General features: G+C 35.7%; 1 protein-coding gene across 6 annotated transcripts in view; it reads left to right on the forward strand.

The window, feature by feature from the left end:
• Nucleotides 1–23,019, forward strand: part of Zranb1 (zinc finger RANBP2-type containing 1) — a 49,300-nt gene that overhangs the window by 181 nt on the left and 26,100 nt on the right. Inside the window, exons 2-3 of one of the 6 annotated variants that reach the window (XM_046448705.2) lie at nt 13,303–13,474; nt 15,069–15,922. The exons of 1 other annotated variant lie outside the window; for it this stretch is intronic. In XM_046448705.2, the coding sequence (XP_046304661.1) occupies nt 13,434–13,474; nt 15,069–15,922 (895 nt within the window). In that variant the 5' untranslated portion in view covers nt 13,303–13,433. Of the gene's footprint in view, nt 1–166; nt 488–8,682; nt 13,475–15,068; nt 15,923–23,019 lie in introns of those variants that run through there. 4 more of the 6 variants (XM_058580732.1, XM_058580730.1, XM_046448706.2 and 1 more) reach the window with 4 other exon arrangements.

The raw sequence follows: 23,019 nt of genomic DNA on the forward strand, positions 1-23,019 counted from the left end.
CTGCCGGGCCTTGGCGGCCTGCGGCGCCCCGGCCGCCGAGCCCCCCGGGGCGGCGGCGTTGTGGGCGAGGGCGGCTGGCCGGGACCGCCGCTGGGCCGCGTCCATCTTGGGCTCCGCCGGCGCGGGGAGGGCCCGGCTCCGTGGGAGGGCGGGCGCGCCCGCTTGTTTACCGACACAGGCGGCCGCCCTGCCGCCTCTCTTCCGCCAGATTACCCCTTCTTCCCTGCTGGTCCGCGGCGGCGAGCGGGGTCTTGCGCCGGAGCCGCGCTAGGCCGTAAATACACGGGCTCGTCGCCACAAGTTGGTGTTGGTCTCTAAACTTGTATTTTGGTCCCTTGACCGCTTTCTCTCTAACTCCCGCGGTGGCTTCTTGTTGTAGCCATTTCTAAGAAAATCCAGGTGGGGAGCGACGAGGCGGATGGCGAGGAGGATCTGGAACTCGTGGAAAGATTATCTGGCCTTCCGCTTGCAACAATGATTGCTCAGTGCAAGTATCTGTTGTTTCTCTGCTGTAGTTTGGTGCGGGTCATTTCACAGACAAAATAGCTGTAATTTTTAAGCACCGGTGGCAGGCAGTTTAGGGTAACTGCCTAAGTTTGAAGTTGAACCGGCCCATTATCTTTGAGAAGTACAGGTGTTTTGAAACTCCGTTGCTGAGAATTTTTGTATTTCAGTCACTCAGTTCTCCCTTTCCTTAACTAGGTAGATTAAGTGCCGGCCGTGTTCCCAATGCTTTGGTGTCACGATATAATCTATTTATGATAATGTAATAAAGGTAATGTATAAAATACTATTTTGAGAACACAGTTGAAAAGAGATCTTAAATTCTTGGAAGTGTTATGTAATGAATGGTTCCTGTACCTGCGGTCTCTCTTAGTTGACTTCCTTATCACTTGTGTAACCTCCAGTGTACCCCTGTGTTGATCAAACATGTTTGACTCAGTGGACAGACCACAAGCCTAGGGGACCGTCAGGAATTTTCATCTTGGCTGATGTCACAGGCCTTTGGAAAGTCATCCAGACCGAGTTTGGGAAAAATAAAGCTGGATCTCGCTTCCTGGTTGTTATTGTTTTTAATTTAATGAGGTCTTTCTAAAAAAAGGTTAGAGCTCTACTGCCTCTTAATCTTTGGCTCTTAAGGTAGGCAGTTGTCTTATACTAAAATTTTATAACATTGTTTTTATTGGGCCATTAGGGGGGCAGGGGGTAGTAGGATAGTAATGACACATTTTACTCCTTGATGGAGGATGTTATTTTGGGAAGAATGTCATGAGGGATTTTTATTTCTGTTGCTAATTCCACACCTTTTTATTAATGTCTCAGAGCATTGGGACACTCGTTTATTTACTCTTAAAATGTGCTTGGGTTACTATGATGAACTCATTCACAACAGTATATTTTAACCTTTTGGCCTTGATCCAGATCTGTACACTGATAGGTGCTATGGCATTTCACATTTAAAGTCTGAGAATTCACGTAGTTTTGGAACTCAGTTCAGTTGTAAAACACTTGAGGTAAATTTGCTTCATATGAGTAGTTGATACAATGAGAGCCATTCCATGTGCCTTATACTTACTGCTTTTATGTAATAAATGTAAACTTTAAGAAATGGGAGGTGCAAAAGTAGAACTCTGTAGCTTTTTATTTAACTTGGTTCAGTTTTATTTATGTGTTGCTGTTCTCTCCTCCTCTTGACTCTGTTGTTATCCTCTCTATCTGCGCTTTCAACACTTTTTCTCCCAGTTAGGTTGTGTTTCATTTGGAGTATTTGTGTCTCACTTATGCTTTGAGTAAATGATATCTGTGTATTTGAAAACTGTCACCTCTTTGCATCATAATATACAGACCTACAGTAAACTCCTTAATAAATATAGAATAAAGTTCAAGCTCCTTGGTGTGGTGTTTATATTACTCTGTAGTAATGCCCTGACTTAGTCTTCAGTCTAAACTCTCGTTTTTTTTTTTTTTTTTTTTGGCGAATCCTTAGTTCCGGCCGAAGTACATTGTTTGTGGTTCCTGTGAAATATCTCTAGAATCTTTTTTATGCCATTCTTTCTCTTTGATATTGTGGATTCATGGATACTCTACTCTGACTTATTTAATTGCTGTCTCTTGAGAAGTCTTTTTGATGACTTCAACCCCAAGAGTTCTGTCTGTTCACTCTGTGAGTCTTTCTCCTTTTTTTCTTAATCTATTCTAACCTGTTCTTATTTTTCTGTTTTTATTCTGCTTCCCATCTAGATTTTCAAGACCTCTGAGAAATGAGTGATATAGTCAGCACTGAAAATATGGATATATATGTCTGACAAAGTATTTTTGGTTATAGAGGTAGTCTGAGATATATAGTGCATAGTTTCCTAAGTATTGGAGTTTCTGGGACTTCAGTAGTCTGAGACAAAACACTTGAAATTATGGCTCTCTTAAAAAGAGTTTGGTTAGTATGTTTGTTATCAGCTCAGTTCATCTTGTAGAGGATGGTTGGCATTTTCATAATGGTGTATTATTCAAATGAAGATAAGTACCACAATTTTGTGGTTTACTTTATATTTGTGTTTGGAGCAGATATTTGGTTTCGAGTTTGGCACCAGTGACTAAAATTGGCTATTCCATATTTGTATGTGGGTAACATTTAGCATCAGAGAAGGAGAAAATCAGTAGCCTCAGTTTACATTCTTAACATGCTGCCAGCATCTGAGGTTATCATTGATTAATAAGGCATATGGGACATCAGAATATGTGATTCACTGCTACCTGTCAACATTGTTGAAAGAAAACACAAATGAGCTGAACCAAAGTATTGTTATATTCCAAGAATAATACATGTAATTATGTACTTAGGTGGATGCTGATACATTTGGAAAATAAATGGTGTTTGTGAGAATAGGAGGTATGGTGTTTTATGGATACATAGTCTTTTTGCAGTAAACCATCCCAATTTACTTACTGTATCTATGTGAAAACTTGTTCTTTCTAGTTCATCAAAATAGTTTTCCTCTTCAGACTGTCCAGTTTTTTTTTTTTTTTTTTTTTAAATTAGAAAGAAGCCTGTATGCTCCCAACCCTCCACTCTTTTCTGGTATAACTAGAGCTAAAATTAACATGTTACTTTGTGGAACTAGTGGGCATTTTTACTTAGGCTACTTGCTTTCATAAAAGTCACTTTTATAGAATTGTATTAGTAATTTCACTGCTTGAGAAATGTAGATCCCCTAAGCATTCTTTGCTTTCTGAGTGGTGGTATTTTGGTTAAGATGAAGTTTTTGATAAGAGCTGTCTGTTTGAATTTTAAAATGGAGATTGGCCAGCTAAATTGAATATAATATTGATAATTTTTCCGTGGCCTACTGAATGGAACTTATCAGTAATAAAAAAGTGAAGTTTCCTTTGTTTTTATAATTTATGTTGAAGACCAACTGTCTCGCTTCCTTTTCAACTAAGACTATACAATTTTGGTTGTTTTGTCAAGTCATATTTTTATCCATAGATACGCATTACTGGAATTTTTACTAGCAGTGTATGAACACTTATTATTGTCTTTTTAAAAAATTTTAGTGCTCCTAGTGAAGTGGCATATCCTTGGTTTTATCTGAATTTCCCTAATGAGTGATAATGTTGAACATCTTTTCATGTGCTTATTGTTGGTCATTTGTTTATCTAGAGAAATTTCTATTCTAATCCTTTGCTTGTTTTTTTTTCCCTCCTCAGTTAGGTTTTGTTGTTGTTTAGAGTTCTTTATATATTCTAGATACAAGCATTTTTTTCATGGGGGAGTGTCAGGGATTGAACTTGGTGGCACTTGCCCACTGAGCCACATCCCCAGCCCTATTTTGTATTTAGAGACAGGGACTTATTGAATTGCTTAGCACCTAGCTTTTGCTGATGCTGGCTTTGAACTTTCAATCCTCCTGTCTCAGCCTCCCAAGCAGCTGGCATTCCAGGCGTGTGCCACTGACTATAGGCATCTTATCAGATAAATGGTTCACAAATATTTTCTTCCATTCTTTGGGTTTTCTTTTCAGTTTCTTGATGGTGTCCTTTGAAGCATACTTTTTTACCTTTGATGAAATTCAGTTTATTGGTTTTGTTACATGTGCTTAATCCAGAGTCATGATATGTATCTTTGTTTGCATCTAATAGTTTTATAGCTTTAGCTTTTAAATTTATATCTATGATTATTTTGAGTTTTTTTTAAAAATATTTATTTTTAGTTATAGCCAGACAAAATATCTTATTTTTATGTAGTGCTGCGGATCGAACCCAGTGCCTCACGCATGCCAGGTGAGTGCTCTACCTCTGAGCCACAACCCCAGCCCTTGAGTTAAGTTTTGTAAATAATGTGAAGTAGGGTCCCAAGGTAATTTTTTTGAGTGTGGCTATATATTTGTCTCTGCACTGTTTGTTGAAGTTTACTTTACTTCAATAGTATAATTATTCTCAACTACAAGTTGGTTATTGTAAGATAAAATTCCTTGGATATATGAAATTATTCCTGTTCTACAGATGAAAAGGATTTTAGTGTTGTACATTAGGTTGTAGCAATACACTTGTGATTAGTTTCTGAAGACAGGGTTGATTTCTGTGATTTATTTATTATTTTGTTACTAGTGATAGAACCCAAGAGTGCTTTACAACTGAGCAACACCCCCAGCTCATTTTATGTTTTTTTTTGAGGCAGGGTCTTGCTGAGTTGCTTAGGGCCTTGCTAAGTTGCTGAGACTGGCATGCCTGGCAATTTCTGTGATACATACATACATATATATATATATATAAAATATTTTTTTAATCACTTCCAAATCTTTTCCTTTTTTTGTTTGTGTAATTTTATTTTTATTTTCTTGGTAGTAGAAGTATTTCTGACTAAATTTTTTGGGGGAATACTTTTCCTTTGATAATGGCAGAATATTGAGTTGCATTTTTTTTTGACTAAATGATTAGTAAGCAGCTGTCACATGCAGATACTATTTATAAAGAGAGAAATTAATTTTTCACAGTTGAGTGTTAGGGGAAAAGAATAGTCCACTAAACTAAATGCTGTGGCAGGTGTTTGTCTTGCTTTGTTCTTGGTCCTAGTGGGAAAGCCTCTCACCATTAAGCTTGATGTTACTGTTGGTTTTTTGGAGACTTACTTGTATCACTGAGGAAGTTCTCTATGCTGATGGTTTATCATTGTTTCTTTCTCTCTCTCCTGGGGATGGAACCTGGACCTCAGCCTCACACATAAGCTGTATACCTCCAAGCTGAGTGTTTTCTCTAATTACTTATACATAACAATAGAATGCATTTTGACACATCAAACATATATGGAGTGTAACTTTTCATTCGGCTGATTGTATGTGATATAGAGTTACACCGGTCATGAGGGTAGTAATGTCTTTGATTCATTCTATAATTTCTAGCCCCATGGCTGTTGTTTTTTTTTTTTTTTTTTTGAGATGAATGGGTGTTGGGCTTTGTTAAGTGCTTTTTCTGCATTCATTGATTGATATGATCATGATTTTTCTTTAGCCTGTTGATATGATGGATTATATTAATTGATTTTTTAAATTATTGAACTTGCCTTGCATACCTGCAATATGATTTGATTTGATTTGATTTGCCAACATTTTGTAGAGCAGTTTTTCATACATATTCATGATAGAGATTGAGAAGACAATGTTATTTCTTCAGTTTAAGTCTGTCAGGTCTGAAGTATATTTGCAAAAATTTAGGATGGAAGAAACTTTGGTTTCTTCTCTTCTTTGAACCATACCTATAAGTTGTAAAAAGAATCTATAATCTTCAGTTTTCCCAAATGTTTTAACATTTCTTCTCAAACCCAAACTCTTGTTTTATTACTAGATTCAACTGTCGTACCATTATTCTGTAAAATTGCCATGAAAGTTTTTAGATCCTTTTAATTCTCCACAGTTCAGTAAATAGTGAATACTACCACAGGTCCCTGGACCACACTTTTGAGTAGCACTGTCCTAATATACAGTTGTTGTAATAAGAGGAGGGAAAATTTAAGTTTTTTTCATTATCTTTGGAAATAGGGTATTTACAGAATCAATAAACAAGATTTTAAAGTGATATTTCACATAGAAAAATAAGAGATCGATAATTAGCATTTAGTACATGGGATGGGAATCCTAGAGAGCATCATATTTGCTCCCTTAGAGAAAATTGAGATTCTGAGATATAAATATATTTCACTATTTCAAAGAACAGTAAGCTTTTCTTTAAAACAAGGTCATGCATAGGCCCTATAATTCATATACATTACATTTGTGTGGACTCCTTTTTCAATTGGCGGAATGAAAATGGAAGGCTTTTCTATTCTTATTTGGTTGACATGGTATGATTTCTTTGAATTATCTGGATTGATGTATATTAGGCTAAAGAAAGTTAGGCTGACAGTTATTAATAGTATTTTCTTCGTCAGTGATTGCCTCCAACCAAAAAATACTCAAGGCATTTTATAATCTAAAATTGTTGTGATTATTCTAAGTTGTCCTTTTCCATTCAATTCTTCATGCTAAATTTAGTGTATTTTGTTTTATAAATAACTTTTCTAGGTCCATCTAAATATGCTTTGGGAAGATTCATGTAATTTTGTCAAGTTAAATGTGAGAAAAATCTTTTTTTAAATTTTTTTGGAAAATATTCATTTAAATATTGCCTATTAGTAGTTATCTAAGAGGTACTGTTCAGTAAGATACTCATGTGGTTTAATAATCCAAATTTTGGATGGTAGGAATAGGAAACTATAAGCAGCAGTATGCACATATATTTATACATAGTGTATATAGTGCAGACTTGAATGCAGAAACCCTGGGTTTAAACTTTGGCACTGCCTTTTAGTACCTTGTGACTTTAGGAAAGTTACTCAACTTTTGTGTCTGTTTCCAGTCTTTAAAATTGGGCACAATTGTCAGGGTTCTGAGAATCAAATTAGTAAATATAGATAAAGTGTTAGAACTATGTTTAGCACATAGTAACTGCTTAGCAAGTTTTAGCTGTTGTTTTCTTTTTTTAGTTAATAAGGCTGACCCTGGCAAAACTATGAAATAGACAAAGTTGGCTTAGGTATTTACCTACCTCTAATGATTTGAGTAAGCAGGGCCTTGGCTTTGTTGCTGTTTTTGGCATTTCTTTCCAGATGCCTTTAATTAAAGTTTTACCTACCTGTTCTTCTTGTCCATACAATGATAGAAAAATCCTTATCCTATTTTTGTTAATCATCATATCAGAAATAATGAGAAAAGTGATCTAACTGAATGACTTTATATTATTAATAAATAACATTTATAAAATAGTTTTTTGAAATCAAATGACTTTAATGGATTAGAATTTAGGCAAAATAACAGCATTGGAACACATAACAGCATTGGGAAAAATATACTTTTGGAACCAGATGGTAGGTCTGAATTGGTATTAATTTTGAATATTTCATCCATTTGGTTCTGTCTTATTTTTGCAGCTTTTTCTTTCTTTTATAACTGATAAATTATCTAAAAGTTCCAAGTTTCTACCCCTCCTTTCTCTGTCACACAGGTAACACCTATAGCATTTGATTAAAAGGGTGGCCTAGAGGGTTAGGTACAGTAATGACCTTTGGTTCTTGAGGATACTTTGTAAGTTGGAACTAGTGTGTTCACAGTGTTAACAGAAAAATGGATAGAATAATGAAAAATTAAATTTTGAATATGGTAAACATGTTTAGAGGCTTTGCAGAGGTTTTTTTAAATTATTATTTGTGGTGGTGGGAGTCAAACCTAGGACTTCTCACATGCAAGGCAAGGGCTGTACCATTGAGCTAACCTCTCAGTCCTGTTCTACTGTTTTTTTTTTTTTTTTCTTTTTTTGAGGGGGAAGAAAGGGGGAGCACATAACTTTTATAAATATTTTCATGCATTAGGATTTCTAGAAAACACATTAGATACAGGGGTTTTTTATGACCTAAGGAAATAGAAGGACTTGGAAACCAGCTCAAGGGAGGCCCTGTAGACTGACCAGAGTGGAGTGGAATTCCTGAAGCCAGGTGCCATGACAAACTTGGAATGTGCCCTTTTCCAAAAAGTAGATTCATAGACCTGTTGTAGAAGGTGCCCCATTTACCAAAGCCAGAATTGAAGGGTCCTCTGTTAGCTCTGTGAGAAACTTGAAATCATTCTAGAAAAAGCCAGACTGACCTCTAAAGTAATTTCTTTGTAATTTTTCTTGTCAGCCAACTTTGAGTAGGAAGAATGGAAACATGGGCTAGTCATTAAGGTCTGTTGAGTGCGTGCAGTGTGACCCTTGGCTGTAATCCCACAACTCTGGAGGCCTAGGCAGGAGCATAGCAATTTCCAGGTCAGCCTCAGCAATTTAGTGATGACCCTACCACAGAATAAGACTTTCAGGCTGCGTTTCTCACAGGGTTCTGTTTTACTGTTTTTAAAATGTTAGATGGAGCTGGGCATGATGGTGCATGCCTGTAATCCAAACAGTTTGGAAGACTGAGGCAGGAGGATTGCAGGTTTGAACACACAGGTTGTGTGTGTTCAAACAAATCTCAGGTTGATCACAGCCTCAGCAACTTAGGTTGTGAGCAACCTAGGGAGACCCTGCCTAAAAGTAAAAAGGAGTGGGAATGTGGCTCAGTGGTTAAGCGCCTTTGGGTTCAATCCTTGCCCCCCCCCAAAAAAAAAGTAGTTGGATTGATATACACTCTTGGGGTGAAATGCTCCATTTCTATACATGTTTAAGGAGACCATAGTCTTTCATCTAGATTGTAGGTTCCCTGAGCCACAAGGATAGTGTTTTATCTAGTTGTGTTTCTCTATATTCCTGAGCGCATATTGGACCTTTGTTTGCTACATTTAATTTGTTTGGGATTATAATTTAAAGTGCTTGACTCTGTGGTATTGTAAAGTACCTATTATGCTGAGGTGAGTTCCAGCATAGCTGAAGACATATATGTATTGTTTCTGTTCCCTTTTCTTGTAATTCTTGAAGAACTAAAGTGTTTAGTTTAAAAAAATTGATGTTCTCCTGAAATGACGAGAAGATACATGAAAAGAAAGAGCATTATTTCATGTTAGATTTGACACAACTGTAAAAAATTTCTAGATCTTATTTTATTCTGATCAAGTTTCTAGTAATGTAAAAGGAAAAGCAACCTAGTATAATTATAACTCTTACTTGATGCATTAATTAATTGATGCATTCTTTTTTAATGTAAAATTTAAAAAATATATACGTACATATATGTATATATATACATACATACACATATACATATACATACACATACACATACACATATATATACATATATATTTTGGTTACAGTTGGACACAATATCTTTATTTTATTTATTTTTATGTGGTGCTGAGGATGGAACCCAGTGCCTCACACATGCTAGGCGAGTGCTCTATTGCTGAGCCACAACCCCCAGCCCATTTGATGCATTCTTGACAGACTAAATTGTAAATTTTAAATTCTTTGTTATACTTTAAGGATTTAGGATTGTTTTGAATGAGGTAGATGGAGTAGTCGAAGGGTGATTCCTTCAGTTAAGTACAGCATAGTTCAAGTAAGGCCAAGGTAGGTGTTAAATTTCCTTTGTCTTGCTTGTCCACAAATTCCGTGGAAGAATTCACAAGCATGCTTAATTCAAATCTACTCATTTGAATCAGATATCATGGAAAATAGTGACCTTTTTGTATAGGAAGGCCAGCTCTCTTGAAATATCCTGATCATTGATAATTTGTACACAGTTTCACATAAGATTTAGTACTATTTGAAGACACTTAGTGATTGCAAAAGTTTTGTCCTTGTCCCCTTTACATAGCAGAATTGGTTAATCAGTTTATAGGTTTTCACATTTTGAAGGTATAAGTTTATTGTAGAACGGTGAAGTTTTGGATAATGAGGGAAAAAATTTATTGAACGATTTTATGGCTCTTAGTGGTCTAATCCCTTCAATTTGAAGATGGGAAAACTGAGGCTGAGAAACCTGAAATTCTGATAAAGAATTGGGTTTTGAATATGTTGAGGTATTTGTTAGAATATTTGAATGGAGGTGTCAGGTAGGCAGCTGGATTCATATATCTGGAATTGAGGGAGAGATCCAGCCTGGAAATGTAAATTTGAGAGTCATCCCCTTATAGGTGATATATTAAAACCCAGAGGTGGAATGAGATCCCCAAGGGTGTTGGTGCTTAGAGAGATTGAGAACCAAGGACTGAGCCTTGGGAGCACTTGGCTCCTTAAGTCAGGAGTATAAGATGAAGCTTAACTTACCCTTAAAGTGGTGTAGGATTTGCTAGAAGCGAGCCTGTCTGTTGTGCTTGTGTATTGAAGGCAGTGCCTTCATGTGTATTATCTTCAAGGGAGGTGACACATTTATGAGTTGGATATGTGTGCGGTGTAATTTGGAGTGAGTATGTGGGCTGTGAGTGTAATGGTAAAGAGTTGAGAGTTTATGCAGTTAGAAAAGAGCTTCAAAAAGAGGATTGTTCTAGTCAGCTGGATGGATTTAGAAAGCTAAGATGCTTAGGAAGCTATTAGAGTAGTACTGACCTGAACTGAGAAAGGTCTGGTAGCAGTGGGGATGGGAAGGAAATAACCAATTGGATAGAACCAGTGCACTAGAAAAAGCATGTATGGGCAAAAGGCAGAATTCAAGGTGATTTTGAATTTCTCTCTTGGGAACAGGGATATGAATGGTGTTATTAATGTAAACTGGAGAAGTTAGGGTAGGAGTCTGTTTTGAGAGGAAGATAAAGAGTTTAATGGAAGATTTGACAAGCTATTGGACCCCTAAAATGTAATCAGATTTCTAGTCAGTGGGCTAATCATATCATCATCTCTAGGATCCTGTTCTAACCTAGGTGTTTTTCCTGATGATTATTGTCAGATAAGTAGGAAAATACTGGTGAAAAAAGAAGAAATGACTATGTGGGAGTTTTAACTTAAGAGTTAACTAGTACTTTCAATTTTTTTTTTTTTTGTATCTAAGTTTTGTAATTCGGAATTACTTCATAATATTTTCACAGAACTTGAAAATTGAGCATGCTTGGAATATCCTTTTTAGATTTATCTGTATTTCCCTAAGAGGTTTTCTGAGCATTTGTAAACCTCCACAGATTTATATTAGTAAGTATTTATGTTAATAAAACTAATAAAAACCCTTAAGAGTGCTGTTAGCTCATTCTTTGGATAATTTCTCATCATTTGAAACTAACTGGCAACTGAGCTTATCTCAGTTTGTTTAATGGGTTTGTGCTTGATGAAGATTATTTCACTTCCCTAGTTTTTTTTCATAGATTTTTTTAAAGTACGTATTTGGGGGCATTTGTGGTATAGCTACAATTTTGAGGAATTGACGTCAGTGTAGCTAAATTTCTTGTACAGTGTTAGTGCTTTGTAAGTATGATTTAATTAATTAAACATGATAATATAAAAATGTAGTTACTAGCTCCTTCCCATCCATTAATTATATAGACCATAATATTATTCTCTTTTATTATTATTTGAGTTGGGAAGTTTGTAATTAAAGGAGTTATGAATTTAGTACTGGAAAATGGTTGATATATTTGGAGACATTATTATTCTATAGGTAGAGCTTGAAGCACAAATGGATTTCCTGGTATTGTATTTGAACCAATGAATATTTAAGAGTAGCAGTTGTATCCAGTTTTCCTTAAAGAAGTCCTGTTGAACATTTTATTGTACCAGACAATTTGGCACAGACTAGTTATATTCCTATGCCCAAGTTAATTTATGTTAAAATAATATTTAGTTTTATTTCAGGGCGCAACATTAATTCTTAGAACTGATTGCTTTGAGACTAGTTTTATATACCTTTTAGTATGTTTTGACATTGGAAGAAAAAGAATACTCAGTGTTAATTTCTTCTGAATAATACAAAATTACATAGTTGAGTTGATGTTATCCTTCTTCCATTTCATTTACTAATGGCCACAGGTACCAGTGGCTTTCTCAGAAAATCTTCTCCAATGAATTTCACCTTTCAGTTAGTAAAAGACAATATTCCCACAAAGTTTCAATTCTCCAGAATGGATATACATCATCATTTAGTATAATGCACTCCTCTTAAAACTCTTGAGCTTGGTTTTAGTACTGCTTAGTTACCTGGATTTTCCAAAACAGGCTTATCAGGCAGCTGTATGTCCATCATTTACCAGGCATATTTGATGATTATCATGTTTTTGTGTTGCAGATTGAACCCAGGGCCTTGCAAATGCTAAGTACATGCTGTACCACTGAACTACACCCCCCAACCTCTATATGATGATGATGATGATTTTAATATGTATATTTTTTTAGTTGTCAATGGATCTTTATTTTCTTTTTGGGTGGTGCTGAGGATCGAAACCAATGCCTCACAAATGCTAGGCAAGTGCTCTACCACTGAGCCGCAACCCCAGCCCTGTATGATTATTTTTTATGACAATATTTTTTTTTTGTCAGCCTTGGACATTTAAGTATATATACCTATACATTAGTTCCATGAAGATTGGCTAAGATAATGTAAGGTCACAGGCTGTTTAGTGAAGTTTACAGGTATATCATAGTAAGATTTATTAAAGCAAGTATGGAGTTTTGAATGTGACTATATTAAGTGAAATATTGAATTTTCTTGCAGTAGTCCTTAATATACGTTCATTTGTTCTTATGGTGTTTCTCATGCTTGTTACAATTTCTGGTAGCATGAATAAGTAATTTACTTACATTTCATACCTGAGAAACTAAAGGAAGAACTGGCTAATAAACATGAAAATTGCCATTTAATTTCTACTGTCCACTTTATGAATGCTTATGATTATCGTTCCCTGCTCTTAAATACATATTTGGATTGCTGTCAGATTGCGAGTAGTCTCTGTGTACAAACTAAATTTAAAAAAGTCTTAAGTAAGAAATTTAAATTACCTGGGTATGAGGGGGAAAAAAGCAAAAGCAAAGACAAAAACTACTGAAGGAGAAAAAGATTTCAAAGTTAATCAATTTTTTCTTTTGCTTTTCTCTTATTTGGATATACCACATCATATTCCCACTCAGTAATACAAATAATGATAATATTAGTGCGTGTGTGTATACACACATTTAAATTATATAGAAAAACAACATTCTCATTTAATTTGGCTGACCAATCAATTAGCTATTTTTATTGTTGTTCAATAAAAATTTAAATGTAATAGTCTTATTAAAATAAGTGAGAATAATTAAATAGAACTGATTAAAATTAAGCCTTTAAAATACTTATGGATTAATTAGCAGGCTATAAGTGAAATTCAGTTTTGGTCTCCTTTACAGGAATAGCTATTCAGTCAGACAGAACCACTTATCACGTTTTGCAGTATCTCCTGAGGAAGTCAGAATCTGAGCCAGCATGAAGACTGAATCTTGTCTTTGGTCTGATTTATAACTGTGCTTTTATTCTAACCATGTGCAAGGTGGAGGTTATAGCATGGAAACTAAAACCTTAGTAAGTGTGATTTTTATTTTAGCTATTAAATAATAGCCTTTTTAATAGTGAAGTTGTCTTAGAGTTCACACTACATGGGGTGTGGGCTTGGCAGGCAGGAACATAAAAGACTTCCAGAGTAAAAAGACAGCTTTCCAGTTTTGGGAAGAATCCCTGAGAAAGAGAGGGAAAAGTATCTGTTACTCTACCTATGATTTCTTTCTCTTTTTTACTTTAAAATTGGTGGGAGCCAGGTTAGTGGCACATGCCTGTAATTAATCCCAGCTACTTGGGCGGCTGAGGTAGGGAATCACACAGTTTGAGGCCAGCTCGGGCAACTTAAGTGAGACCCTGTCTCAATGTTCTCCCTGCCCCTAAAAAAAGAAAAAGAAAAATCGGTTAAGATGAGTAAAGAAAGGATTTAAGGAAATGAAAACATTGGTTTTAATGTCTAAATTTAAGCCATTAAAGAAGTCTTAATTGGGGCTGGGGATGTAGCTTAGTGGTAGAGTGCTTGACTACCATGTGCAAGGCCCCGGTTTGATCCCTAGTAATTCATTGTTTAAACTTGCCATGTAAATTTCTTTATTTATGAATTAGTAGGCTCACAGTAGGATTCTAGAAACTTTTAAATAATGAATATATTTTAGTATGAGTTGAATTTTGAATATATTTTAAAATTTCAAATGTTAAATAATAGTCAAAATTATATTGGCATGATTATGCTGATAGTTATTTCAAGAAATGTTCTATCAATTTGATTTTCCCAAGTATTGGTAATATGGGTTTGATTTTTTTTAAAGGCATTCTTTTTAATTAATTAATTAATTATTTTTTATGTGGTGTTGAAGATCAAATCCAGTGCCTCACATGTACTAGGCAAGCTCTCTACCACTGAGACACAACCTTAGCCCATGGGTTTGCTTTTTGTGCTCCACAGAGAACTAGATTTTTCAGATACAGGATATCAAGAAACAATCTATTTTATAAGGTTACTTTGTTAATTATGATGATTACTCCTCAATGTCTTTTTCTATTTGTGCTAATTAAAAGCAGTGAATAATTGATATTTTTAAGCTGCTTTTCTTCCATACCAAAGAGGATAGAGATTACTTTGATCTTCTGTAGTCGTGAATCAAACATTATAGTAACCTAGATAGCATGATCTATGTTGTTTATAATTTGAGAATGATTATGTTTTGAGGTATTATTTACTTTGTATGCTTTTCCTTTGAGTCTTTTTAACTATTGGATACTTTTCTAAATTGATGGTGATGACCAAGCTGAAATTATGACCAAGCTTTCCTATTATGACTTCCATGTTTTAATTTCTTCCCTTTTAGAATAAGTGTCTTTATCTCCTGCCTATTTCTTGCATTCCAGAGTACAATTTCATTAAATCCTGAGATTTTTTCTTTGGAAAAGAGTTTTCTTTGGAAATTTATCCCCTGTATCTCTATGGAAATCCAAAAAGAAAAGTAAAACAATTTAGTATAAAATCTTACATTCCTCTTAATGTATATTTTATAAGTTGAAGGATACATTTATTTTGGGGGCAGATTTTAAGAGGTGGAATTAGTATTTTTTTTAATAACCATGTCCTAATTATTTATAGCTTCCTGCTTGACATAACTCACTTCAAGAAGTGCACAATGTCAGAACGTGGAATTAAGTGGGCTTGCGAATATTGTACGTATGAAAACTGGCCATCTGCAATCAAATGCACTATGTGTCGCGCCCAAAGACCTAGTGGAACAATTATTACAGAAGATCCGTTTAAAAGTGGTTCAAGTGATGTTGGTAGAGATTGGGATCCTTCCAGCACCGAAGGAGGAAGTAGTCCTTTGATATGTCCAGACTCTAGTGCAAGACCAAGGGTTAAGTCTTCATACAGTATGGAAAATGCAAATAAATGGTCATGCCACATGTGCACATACTTGAACTGGCCAAGAGCAATCAGATGTACCCAGTGCTTATCCCAGCGTAGGACCAGGAGTCCCACAGAATCTCCTCAATCCTCAGGATCTGGCTCAAGACCAGTTGCTTTTTCTGTTGATTCTTGTGAGGAATACAATGATAGAAATAAACCGAACACAAGGACCCAGCATTGGACTTGTTCTATTTGCACATATGAAAACTGGGCCAAGGCTAAAAAATGTGTTGTTTGTGACCATCCCAGACCTAATAATATTGAAGCAATAGAGTTGGCAGAGACTGAAGAGGCTTCTTCAATAATAAATGAGCAAGATAGAGCTCGTTGGAGGGGAAGCTGCAGTAGTGGTGGTAATAGCCAAAGAAGATCACCTCCTACTACAAAACGAGACTCTGAAGTTAAAATGGATTTTCAAAGGATTGAATTGGCTGGTGCTGTTGGCAGCAAGGAGGAACTTGAAGTGGACTTCAAGAAACTAAAGCAAATTAAAAACAGGATGAAAAAGACTGATTGGCTATTCCTCAATGCTTGTGTGGGTAAGTTTCTCTTTTCTGCATTTTTAAAATTGAGATGGGAAAAAGTATTAAAAATTACATGAAATGAAGCAGGGTTAATAGTAATATTGAGCTCATTCCGTGTGATAGTTGTACTCAAAAGTATTCATACACAAGAATTTATATTTGTGATCTTGTCAATTTGGTGCTAAATTGCATACATTTAATTGTGTACATGTTTCTGTATCATTAGGGGAGAAGTTTCAGGTTAAAGCAAACTTTTTACACATTGTTAGAAAAATATACCTGGAGTTTGAAACTGCTTCTCTATTTATTGTAACAAGATGTGACTGAGAAACACCAGCTGCTGTTTCTCAGTGTTTGTAAACAGTGTGAGCATCTTGTGATGAGAGGCTTTAGTCAGATGTTAAAAATATCACAAAAATGTGTGACTCCAAGAAGTTGAACAAACATAATATTGACCTTGAAAGTGCCGATGTTAATTTAACATGAATGCCATGTAGTAAACGTTTGCAAACTTCATGGAACAGATGTCATGTAGCCAGCTGATCCTATAGTTCAAATCATGATTTGTGTATATTGTGTTTTTTAATGTTTTTGTAAGGAAATTTGAAATTTTCGACCCAGTTACTGGGTCATAGTTGGTAAAGGACAAAGACATGAGAGCAGGGTTTTAATCCAGTTATTGACATAGTTATTTGTGAGAGTTCATTATTTGTGATATAATACAAAAGCTAAGACTATACTTTTCTGTACTATACCATAGTTTCAAGGATTATTTCTGTAGTTCATTATAAAAGGTAACAAACATACACACATATCTTGAGTAGATTGGATGTTAATATATAAAATTTTTAGAAACTAGGAGATACAAAAGGGATTTATTTACTGTTAGATTTTATTGAGATCAGATTCATATAACAAACCACACCATTGTGAAAGTGAATAATTCAGTTTTGTTCATATTTATAGTGGTATGCAACCACTACCTCTGTTTAGTTCAAAACATTTTCATCACCCCAAAAGGGAATCCTGTACCAATTAAGCAGTTAAATTCCCATTCCCTAACTGCCAGTCAACTTTCTGTCTCTGAGTTTACTTATCATGGATATTTCATATAAATGGAATTTACATTATATGACCTTTAATTACTTGAATGGTTTGGAACACTCTCAAAATAATATTTTCAGGCTTTAGCATACTATGCATCCTTTTACTACATGGTGGTATTAAAATACACATAGGTTTACAGATAGAAATGAGCTAAACTTCATTTTTAGTGATTCTTAATATTTTGGTGTCATAGAATCTTTTAGGAATTAGGTTTATAGTTTTTTAATTAAGTAAATCTCAGGTTGAGAACCACTTGATATTATGGTTTATTGAAGCCTTAAAAAGCAATTTTCAAAGTATGTATACTAAGCATCAAATTGTATACTGAGTGTAAATTATAAGACTTTCTTGTTTAAAATTGGAAAAAAAAATTCCATCCTCAGGCCAACTTTGTAGCTGATAAAATGGAATGAGGAAAGTTGAATTGTTGAGAAAGCAAAAATAAACTAAGCATCAGTAGTACTGAACGGGCATTTCTTACTAGTTGTTGTGTATGTTTCTCACCAGTCATCTTTATGTGGCGAGAGGATTGTGGAGGATGGCAGTGCAAACCTGACATCAGCAAAAGTGGATTCTGGGAGCTAGGATGGTAAAGTCAGAGATGAGAATTTAAATTCAGTTGACTCTGGAATGTCTGTTGTTGGTGCCAGGTGTTTTCAGGGAGCTCACTTCAGCACTCACTGTAGTCTGCCCTTCCCACTGGATAGACAGCATTGTACTGAGAGAATATGGCAGCACTACTTAATTAATACATCGATTTTCTTTTGTTATTGTTTGGAATCATTCCCCTCTGGCCACCTCTCCCCCAACCCCAACGCTGAAGTGCTTTACTACTGAGCCATATCCCCAGCTCTTTTTATTTTGAAATAGGGTTTCTCTAGGTAGCTGAAGCTGATCTTCAACTTTCAATTGTCCTACCTTAGCCTCCTGAGTTGCTGGTAGTATAGGCGTACACCACTGCTCCAGGCTCACTTTCCTTTTAACAGATGAATCTCTGTCTCGCTGCAGGATTTGCTATGTTGCCTCCTTTGAATCTTCTCAAATGGTGCCTTCTCAGTGAGATCCTCTTGACTGCTTTATCTAAAATTTCATCCATGTCCTATACTCCTTGCTCCCAGTTTTTTTTTTTTTTTTAATATTCTTAAGTTTTAGGTGGACACAATATCTTTATTTTACATTTATGTGGTGGTGAGGATTGAACCCAGTGCCTCGTGCATTCTAGGCAAGCACTCTACCACTGAGCCACAATCCCAGCCCCTCCCAGTTTTAATTATATTCTTAACAGTTACTTTCTGGTACATTTGGTAATTTTGGTTATTATTTGTATCTCCTCTAAAATTTAAGCTTCCTCTGAGTATCAGGAATTTTATCTGTTTTGTTCACAGCTATGTCCTAATGCCTAGAACAGTGCCTGCTGTATATCAGATATTTATTAACCAGTGAAAAGGCTTTTTAGAAACCGAGGTTTGAACAAACAGACCTGTAAGGATCCTGTCACTCTTTTGAATTTCTAGATTCATTGCTTTCTTAGCTGTCTCTATCTTGCACTTTACAGACTACTTGGACTTGACCCAGTAAAGCAAACTCTACTTTTCTTTGGCTGTCAGGATAACACTGAGGTAGTCAGTACAATAGTTTTTTAGTGGTTAAGGGTAGAGACACCTTAGTTCATTACCAGACAATTCGTGAGAAGAGAATCTGAAGTCAAGGTTTTTTTTTTTCTAACATTAAATTTCTTCATCTTTGTACTTGCACTGATGGCAATATTTGATTTTAAAAAGTCATTCTATGTGTTTCTTAACTTAAAGTTGTATCAGATAAAATTTTTACATGAAACCGTATTGTCATTGGATCTATAACTTCATAGTTAGCACTTTGTTTTCACTTTTTTTTTGACTGTGCTGGGGATCTAATCCAGCTCAAAGCTCTCTACCACTGACACACGCCCCAATTTTGTTTTGCTTCTTAAACAACAGTTTTTCAGTAATCTTTGTTATATTTAATTCATCTAGTGCTCCTGCTAATGAAAATGTGAAGGAGTTGAGATTTGGTGAGGGGTGTTAAACGTATAGGGAAAAAGAATTAAACCAGGCATGGTGGTGCATGCCTGTAATCCCAGTTATTCAGGAGCTCAGGCAGGAAGATCCAAAGTTCAAGACTAACCTGGACTGCATAATGAGACTGTGTCTCAAAATAAAATAATAAGCTCTGTGGTGTAACTCAGTAGTAGAATGCTTGCTTGCTTAACCTGTAAGGCCCTGGGTGCACTCCCCAGCTCCACAAGAAAATAACAGAAGAAAAACCCCTACAAGCTTAAGGGCTTGGTGGTGTGGCTCAGTGGTAGAATGATTGTTAAGCAAGCACAAAGCCATAAGTTTGATTTCCACCAAACACACATATACATGTGGGTACATGTATACATGCAAACACAGAAGAATCAAGCTTATATAGTAGGTACGTGTTGAAACTGGAATTTTTATGCTCAAGTGTTTGGTTGCTCAGTAGCAGTAGCATGAGCACCTTTCAATCAGTGATGCCTTCTGGTGCTCTGAAGTTTTGGGGTTACCTGTACTGTGCACTAATATTTTCTGTTGAGAATCACTGATTTGTGGGCTAAACTAGAATCTCTTTTATGGAGGAGTAGGCTGAAATGGAATCATGAAAATTGTAATCTTGATCACTTCTGAGCAAGATTGGTCACACTTCCAAGATTTTGACATGTCTAAAATATAGAAACTATCTTGGAATTGATTTTTTTTTTCTGTCAGGTTGTCTATGAAAATATTTCTTGGATTTGATCTAATTTCCTTCTTTTATAACTTGTTGAAAATTAGTGTTTGAGGTATTTTCCATATTGATGCCAATTGTATTTTTGGCCCTTTGCTAGAAACTTGTGTACTATGTCATATGCAATGTATCCATGTTAGAGTGTCAGATGTAACTGTAGAAATATCTACATGTGAATAGTATTAAACATATCTGAAGGTTTTTTTCCATCATAAACGCTATACTCATTTTAACAAAAATTGGCAATGCCTGGGCTTATTACATTTTAGAATATTCTTTCTGATTTGTTCTGGTATCTGTATTAAGAATTGTGTATATGGGCCAGGTGTGATAGTGCATGCCTGTTAATCCTGGTGGTTTGGGAAACGGAGGCAGGAGGTTCGTGAATTCAAAGCCAGCCTCAGCAACCTAGCTAGGCCCTAAGCAACTTAGTGAGATCCTGTGTCTAAATAAAATATAAAAAAGGGCTGGGGATGTAGCTCAGTGGTTAAGCTCTCCTGGGTTCAATTCCCCAGTACCCCCCCCCCCCCCCAAAATGTGTATGGATGGACATTTGCGATTTGTCAGTTGAAGATTTTTCTCAAGAAAACAAATTGTTAAGGTTGTTTTGGTGTTATTTTTCTTTCTCTGGAAAACTTGTAAAACGTAACCTTGTATATTGATATTTTTTCCTTAGTTTTTTTTTTTGTACTGGGGATTGGAACACATGAGCTCTTTTTCATTGAGCTACACCCCTAGCTCTTTTTATGTTTTTATTTGGAGAACAGGCCCTTACTAAGTTGCCCAGGCTGGCCTTGACCTTGCTAGTCTTCTTGCCTCAGCCTACTCATTTGCTGGATTACAGATGTGCGTCATGTACCCAGCTAATTCTTAGTTTTGAAATTCACATCTGGTCAAACAAAGGGGATAGTACAGTCCAAAGGAAATTAGGTTGACCTTTAAGTTAGTTTTGGGAGATGGTTTTACTATGAACTTTTGTGATTAAAAGGTGATTTATATCAAAAGTACTATGTCAAAACAAAATGAAATTCCTGTGGTGATTTTTACCTATTTAAGACATCTTTGGGAAGATTTTCTAATTTGAGAAAACTCTGGACATACAAATGATTTTGTAGAAATGAGAGAAATTGTGCAGAAATAGGAGGCTTCTATTCTTGAGTTCTCCTTAGCTTTAGAAGTTATTGATCTGCTTCACAAAGATATTTTTATCAAAGCCTTATCTGAAGATACACATAGTAGGGGGCTGGGGATGTGGCTGAAGCGGTAGCGCGCTCACCTGGCATGCGTGCGGCCCGGGTTCCATCCTCAGCACCACATACAAAACAAAGATGTTGTGTCTGCCAATAACTAAAAAATAAATATTAAAAAATTCTCTCTCTCCCTCTCTTAAAAAAAAAAAAGATACACATAGTAAGTATCTTGAAAAACATATTAATGAGATGAATTAGTGTCCACATTTGTATTTTGTTCTTGCCTACTATTGGTCTTATAGGTTCATTCCCCAGTGTACCCTATGGGTTTTTTGGTGATTGACATGACTGATTCAAATAGCTGGGCAGATAGAATAATATGTGGTTTCCCAATTATGTTCACAACCTCATCTCCAGAAACTATTGGTTTGCTACTTTACTTGGCAAAAGATAGTTTTGCATACATGATTAAATAAAGGATCTTGAGATGAGAGATTATCTTGGATTATCCAGGTGGCAATGTAATCACAAAGTTTTTTCCTTACAAGTCAAAGAGGGAGAGAGGAGAGTGTGTGTCACCAGAGATGTGAGAGTGGAGAAGTGGAAATTCAGGGCTATGGGCTTAGAGTGAGGGTAGCTGCCTTTAGAAGAAAAGTCAAGGATGTTCTACAGCTTCCTGAAGGAGGAGTACACTTGCCAACACCTTGATTTTAATTTGATGAGACCCAGGTTGAACTTCTGATTTTTCTCAGTAAGAGAAAAAGTCGGTATTGTTTGAAGTTAGTAAATTTGAAGTGATTTGTTAGGGAAGCTATATGAAATAAATACAAATAGCTGTTTTTCCCCACCCCCAACAAATACCATCTTAATTCGACAATTTCAGAAAGCATTTACTTCACTTTCACCAGTTGTTAGCGGGATTGAGTTAATTGTTTTGTAATATAAAGAAAGAAGTTGTGGTAGAAAGACTGACTCGCTCCATGTGAAGTAACCATGTCCTCACTCTTTTCTAGACAAAGGCAGTAGAGGTGCTTTTATCTGCTAGCTGTGGTTGAAAGGAACACTGTTACTGGAACTTTTGAATAATGTTTTATGCCTGTGAATATTACTGTTTTCAGTCTTGACTTTAAGTCAGCAAAATAAATATGCCTACATGAAGCTGATTGATGTGTGGCCCAAGTTGATCTGTACTTGCCAATAATTTACAACATTGCAGGATGAGGCCCCATTATTTGAACTTGATTTTTTTAAATTTTTTTTTTTTAATGTGGCATTTCTATTCTTTTTGCTTTGTTTGTGTTGGCTTGTTTCCAGCTTGGTATACTAGAGCCATTTGGGCAATCTATTTTTCATCTTTAAGAATTTTTCCTGTTCTGTGAAATTGCATTGCAGTCATATTACTTCCATATTGGTGGCTCAGTAGCAGATCTTTGTTGTGGTAAATAATTTTTAGAGCTCATTTTCTGGAAGCTAGAGAAATTGTTCACTATTTTGTTAGATTTAAGTTATGGTTATTTTTTGAATGCTGGATTATGAACTTTGGTTTTTATATTGATGCCAAATTGAGTTTTCTGTTGAAAGATACTCTTCTGATGTAGTGTTCTTTTTCTTTTTCTTTTCTTTAAATATATTTTTTAGTTGTCCATGGATCCTTAATTTATTTATTTATATATGGTGCTGAGAATTGAACCCAGCTCCTCACACATGCTAGGCCAGCACTCTACACTGAGCCATAACCCAGTGTTGTTTTTCTTAATACATTACTTTACATATAAATGAAAGAAGAGCCAGGTAAAAGGTAGCTCTTGGATCTTACTCTAATAGTCTCCTACATTTAAAACTATCCAAATACACTATGCGTGGCGGTGCATACCTGTCATCCCTGCAATTCAGGAGGCTGAGGTAGAAGGATCACAAGTTTGAGGCCTCCCTCAGTAACTTAGGGAGACCCTGCCTCAAAATAAAATCAATGAATAAATAAAAAGGACTGGAGATGTGGTTCAGTGTAGGTTCAATCCCCAGTACACA

The sequence above is a fragment of the Marmota monax genome, unplaced genomic scaffold (genome assembly GCF_021218885.2).
Source record: "Marmota monax isolate L192 unplaced genomic scaffold, Marmota_monax_Labrador192_F-V1.1 WCK01_AAM20220418_F8-fsc00076, whole genome shotgun sequence".
Taxonomy (NCBI): Eukaryota; Metazoa; Chordata; class Mammalia; order Rodentia; family Sciuridae; genus Marmota; species Marmota monax.